The 5,891-nt window shown below is 44.5% G+C and overlaps 1 protein-coding gene across 1 annotated transcript in view; it reads right to left on the bottom strand.

Annotated features, from left to right (window-relative positions):
* The window catches only part of kiaa1191 (KIAA1191 ortholog), a 9,333-nt gene extending 5,280 nt beyond the window's left edge, over window positions 1-4,053 (bottom strand). Inside the window, exons 1-4 of the mRNA XM_060056567.1 lie at window positions 3,881-4,053; window positions 3,310-3,388; window positions 2,277-2,342; window positions 790-956 (exon numbers count right to left, since the gene is read on the bottom strand). Coding sequence (XP_059912550.1) covers window positions 790-956; window positions 2,277-2,301 — 192 coding nt within the window. The 5' untranslated portion in view covers window positions 2,302-2,342; window positions 3,310-3,388; window positions 3,881-4,053. The remainder of the gene's footprint in view (window positions 1-789; window positions 957-2,276; window positions 2,343-3,309; window positions 3,389-3,880) is intronic.
* Between the last annotated feature and the right edge of the window lie 1,838 nt (window positions 4,054-5,891).

Here is a 5,891-nt window from a genome sequence, read left to right as displayed (position 1 = left end):
ACACCTAACGCCTTTTCTAGCTAATGGGGGACCATAGGCAGGCTAGGGGAGCTCATATTAATGTTAGAAAACCCTCACAAAGTGAAATTTTCATGCCATGGAACTTTTAAAGAATGTTCTATACCCATGAATGCGGTCTCGTTCTACTAGGCTACTGCATGACATGCACATTAACATGTTTGTCCACTAGGTGTCCTCCAAATACTTTAAATAGAAATCCACATTCACTCCAGTAGTTGAATATGTATGAAACACAGATCAAACCCAGATTATGAGGGGTCAAACGGTGCATGGAAGACTGGATTGCCGAGGTTTCTCATTCGCCATGAAGCTTTTGCAATTGGACTGGATTACTTGAATAGCGATTGCAAGCATCATCCCAAGATAACACCTCATTGCTTGTGATGAAACAAGAACCATGTCATTTCTAAAAAAAAAACATAATAATCCATACGCTACTTTTCTGAGAACTAAACGGAGAAGAAACGTCGTGAAAAAAACGTTTAGCCTACAGTGTGTTAGTGAAGTCAATTGACATTCATGAAAATACGCAATTGAAGGCGTTAAATAACGCTTAAAAAAATGTGTCCAAAATGCCGTCCTTAACGCCATTTTAGAGTTGAGGAATGGCGGCTTCAGAAAGAGCCTTTTGAACCACTAAAACGGCGCATTTAAAATACGCCGTCACGTCAACAAAAATACCATACATTACTTTGATTTTAGTGATTGCACATCTACAATGAGGCGGCGTTTTGACCCCTTTTGGATTTCCGCAGCGTGCTTGCGTACCTCGGCCAGGTGTGAGAACCTCCTCTCCGGTATGACCGGCCGCCGCCAGGGATTGTTGATGCCGACGTCCAGCGGGGGCGTGGACATGGGGGCCTCCATGTTGTCATCGTAGCTAAGGCCCCGGCGCGCCATGCCCAAGGGGAGGCCCATCCCCGGGCCCTCGATGGCTGCACACGAGAAACCAGACAGCATGGAAGAGCACCCAGGGCGGGGAGCAGAGCGGCCTCCCGTCATTCATTTACTATACAATTCTAATTCTTTTTTATGGTAAATAAAGACTTTTAAGCATATAAGGTTAATTAAACCTTAATTAAACCTGTACTACGAGTTTTCCCCTTAGTAGTTGTCAATCGTTTCGGTATAAACTGTTTAAGAATAAAGTGTCATCCAAATTCATAACAATAAGGCTAATTTATTTAAGTGATAAACACACAATAACGTACAACAAACTTGCAACAAACCGATAATCCGAGGCCTAACATACAATAATCGGAGGCTTCAGATGGGAGTTCGCCCCGTGTCTCTCTAGGAGCTCCGCAAGGAGGAGTCCAACTCATTGGCCAACGCAAGGACTTCTTATACAGTGGCAGACGGGTCTCAAGATACTGAGCACATTGGTTAACCAGATAGTAGTAAACTATCGATGACCTCCTAAGGATGTCATAAAGGGGTACGTAGTCTGGCCTTATCAGTTGGAGCCCTTGCTCCTCGACCTTCCCAAGGGGGTCAGGAAGCAGGGCTCAGTTGGAGCCTTTAATCCCCAACCAACCCCACCAGCTAGAGTAACAGAATGTGAAAATATAATTTTCCCATTAGCAGCCTCTAGTGGCCTTAGTTGTAGCTAGAGTTATAGCTATTTATTACATGGCTTTGACGAATTCTGATGGTCAATCAGGTCTTTCAGCAGTTTGTCAATACTGAAAACATGGCATAGCAATGCTGGAATCGATGGGGAGGGAACAGGCTAGCTGAAGGCAGTAATGCCAACCAGCATTCAAATCGCAGAGAGGAGCCCCCTTATTTCGGATTCCGAAATAATCTAAAACTATTTTGGATTCCGAAATAAGGGCTCTTCCTAAATTCTTTAAAAAGGAGCTTGTTTGCAAACAATATAATTCGTATTGATCTCGTTAAGATAGACCATCGCGTATTAAAATACGTCATTAGCAGAGTCATGTGATTAATTAGAATGAAGAAGCCCTTTATGTGCATCTTTTTTTTTGGCAAAGACCATGTGTTGCACTAGTCTCCGAATACACTGTGTTGTTTGTCCAGGGTATCGACACAATTAACCGATACAACTACTTGAAGTAGTGTAAACCAAAACTCCTGGTGGAAATAAAAACCATACAGAACATCCTCCCGATGTGAAACACAACATTGTATAGTCTGTTTCATGAATAAAAACAGTACACTGAGAAGTGAGATGAGAAGTCAGTCTTGTATTGAATGAACCTGAAACACAAAGAACACTCAATAAACCTAACCTGGCAGATCTCCAGAACCAGACATTGTCCAACGGCTCGCTGGGTGATGAAGGTGAAGCGGGCAACCTAGATGGAGGGGGGGGGGGGGGGGAGAGAGAGAGAGAGAGAGAGAGAGAGAGAGAGAGAGAGAGAGAGAGAGAGAGAGAGAGAGAGAGAGAGAGAGAGAGAGAGAGAGAGAGAGAGAGAGAGAGAGAGAGAGAGAGAGAGAGAGAGAGAGAATGCACCTCGTTTAGCAAGCATGACGGACGACAAAGACAGTGTGGGAACCGGATGTAAGAAAATCCCATTTTGTACACTTGACTCACTGTCTCTTTTGGTGTACGATGCAGAATTACTTGAGATTGAACATGCCCATTTTATTTACTTTTTATTGGCATATCATGGGATAGAAGATAATTTGATGGATTTACAACATATCTCAACAAGTCCATCAGTTCAACACAGACGCACTGCAAAACAACTATAATAATGCCGCTTTTCCACCGCACATGTAGCTCGACTCGACACGACTCGACACGACACGACTCGACACGGTAGCAGCACGGGTGCTTTTCCACCGCAAAAAGTACCTCCTGGACGTGGGCGGGGTCGGCTGCGCGAAAGGGCAGTGACGTATTTGTGTACGCGACGCAAACAACACATACGCAACCCACACATGGACAGAACCCACATAACAACAATGGAGGACATCGATCGCATTACTATTATTAGCTGGCATGTTGAAGAAGTTGGAGAAGTGGAACATGTTGGCTGCGCGCTGCTATGGATGTTACCAGCATGGTTGCCATGTCGCTCTCGTGACTTCGTCACACTCTCTGGCCAATCAGTCGCCGGCCGTCTGCCGACGTCACCTTTTAGCATCGGCTCAGCTCGCTTGGAACCTAGAGCGAGTAGGTACTAGAAAAAGCAGCCACTTCAGGTACCAGATACCATGGTACCGCGGTGGAAACGCAAAAAATGCGAGCTGAGTCGAGTCGTGTCGAGTCGTGTCGAGCTGGTACCATGCAGTGGAAAAGTGGCCATGGCTCCTTACCTTTACTGATCTTGTGTGTTCACTTTTGAAGGCAGCTACAACAGCTCACATGGAATTGCATTTTGTATTGGGTAGGAAGCTGGCAAACAGACATGGAAAATAACACTTTAACCCTCTAAAGTAGTTCATAACTGTATAGGCTTCTTAACAGGAAGCTGTGGGTATATAGGCCTAAACAGAACAGAAACAGAACTACATCAATCGAGTAGGTTTCTGCTTTGAGATCAAACAGCCCTTAGGCTATATGTTATAAGCCCTGATCAGATAAATAATTAATAATAAACCAAATGGTTTAATGATAAACCAAATGTATGAGAGAGAGAAAGAGAAAGAGAGAGAGGGGGAGAGAGAGTGTGAGAGAGAAGAAATTACGTAATGCCGCAGTTACATCTACCATGGTGCAGATATATTCAAAACAGTGATAGTCGAGAGAAACAACGAGGGCAACACCACAATTCTACAATTCTTCATTCACGAAACACATTTATTAGAGACTGACAATTCGAGGGAGAATCCCATCACAAAAAAGAGGCTAACATTCTATTTATACAGTTTAGTGTTGTCGTCTTACCTATCGTTCTGCTGGGTACAAAGAAAGCTAAGAGAGAGGTGGCCGTAATCTTTTGGCTTCGAATAGATGAATTAGAGAACAAAAACACAGAGAAGCCATTTTGTAGGATGAATAACAATCAGCAGCAGGAGAGAGAGAACGTTATAAGCGCCGGAGATGCGTGCGGTAATCTCGCGAGACAACGATTTATCAGCACTGGAGCGGTGAGTGCGGAAATCTCGCGAGAAGAACGTTGTCAGCACCGGAGAGATGCGTTCGGTAATCTCGGGAGAAAACGCATATCAAAGTTGTGTGGCGTTTACCATATGGTTTAATAATGAAGAGATAAGGAGTTTTTGAGACCTTAAAGTTGATCATTTCGCGCATGGAGACTCAACATTTTGCCTTCAACCCCCATTTCATATTGAATTTGCTTTGCAATACAGTGATTTCTTATTATAGGCTATATAGACCTTCTGACGCTCATTCCAAATGTGGGTTGAAGGCGCGTTCATCTTCCTGGTGATAACGAGACGGCTCGCCAGTGATGATGCTCATGCTAACGCGAGTTCCCGACAGCGACAGTTCATGTGCAATGCGATGGGAATCTAAAAGCTCTTCAAAGCAGGGTTTTTTAATCCGGTAAAAAACGGTCAGGACTAAACAGAACTTAGTAGGATCAGTTTCAAGTTTGCATGCCTTTATTTACTTGATGCCTGCCTATCACATACTATCCTTTTATAACGGCTATCCTTTTGCTTTTATTTATGAGAAGCACACACAGTATTGCCACTTTATGGAAGGCAACACTTGCCCTAATCTACAGCTGGTTTACCAGTACACAACGTTTAAAACTGAGCAAAGTCATGCAAACAGACGTTACAACATCAATCAATAGTAAAGTATGTGATATGACCGTTGATTGTTTTATATTGAGCAAAACGTTCATGTTCCGCCATGTTCATGGGCGTCACTAGTAAACCATACGGCACCAACTGGGCAACAAAAATAGATATACCTAGGCCTACATATAGTGTTCTACAATAGCTTGACTGGTCTATCCTTAAAGGTCCCATGGCATGCTACTTTATGGATGCTTTAATATAGATATTAGTGGGCCCCTAACACAGCATTTGAAGACGTTCCCGAAATTCAGCCGTGGTGCAGAATTACAGCCACTACGAGCCAGTCGCACATTGAGCTTTCCCCAAACTCGCCGTTTCGGTGTCTGTCGCTTTAATGCAAATGAGGAGGAGAGAGGCGGGTCAAGGTGGAGGGTGGGGGGCGCGGCCCTGAGCAGCTTGCGGCCACGGAACCATGCGCTGTTTACAGTGGATGTATCGCAATGGCAAAGCGCACACAGCCTTTGGCCATGTTCTGATATATTCTAGAACACTCCGGGTGATCCGGCGGCAGTCCTGGAGCTCAATATTTAAATAATATCATATTTTGCATAGATATCTATATTGTATCATTGATATTATCACGGCCAAAAGCTGTGTGCGCCTCCAAAGATATTATGGATCTCAAACGACTGTGTCAGGTTTTCCGATGTCTCTGGTTCTTCCACGTCCACATCAATCTGAAGTAGACTGAACGACAACATGGAGGAGGAAGGGATTGTTGCCCGCGATGTTGACCGCGATTTTCTCCCGCCGGAGCCTCGCCGCCTCGGCAGCGGGCAGCGCTTAGGCGGTGGTCCCTCGGCAGCGGGGCTCAAGCGGGAGACAATCGCGGGCAACAATCCCTTTCTCCTCCATGTCTTGGTTCATGTACTTCAGGGAGTCAAGGCCAAAGTTCCTTTCCCCCAATTCCTTCTCAACCATGGCTGAGATAACCGCCACTACGAGTCTCATTGTGTAAATACCAGAGATGAGAGTCTGACGTGTTATGCGCCATAACACCAACAGCAGAACGGTTATCCAAATAAGTGTAGGCCTACAACACTTACGTTACAGTCCTGGAGCTCTATATCCAAATATTATCATATAGCCTAATAGGCCTAGATAGGTATATCATATAATACATATTA

This window comes from Gadus macrocephalus, chromosome 7 (genome assembly GCF_031168955.1).
Source record: "Gadus macrocephalus chromosome 7, ASM3116895v1".
In the NCBI taxonomy this organism is placed as follows: Eukaryota; Metazoa; Chordata; class Actinopteri; order Gadiformes; family Gadidae; genus Gadus; species Gadus macrocephalus.
The sequence above is the reverse complement of the archived record's forward strand: the minus strand, read 5'-3'. Positions and strand labels throughout refer to the sequence as shown.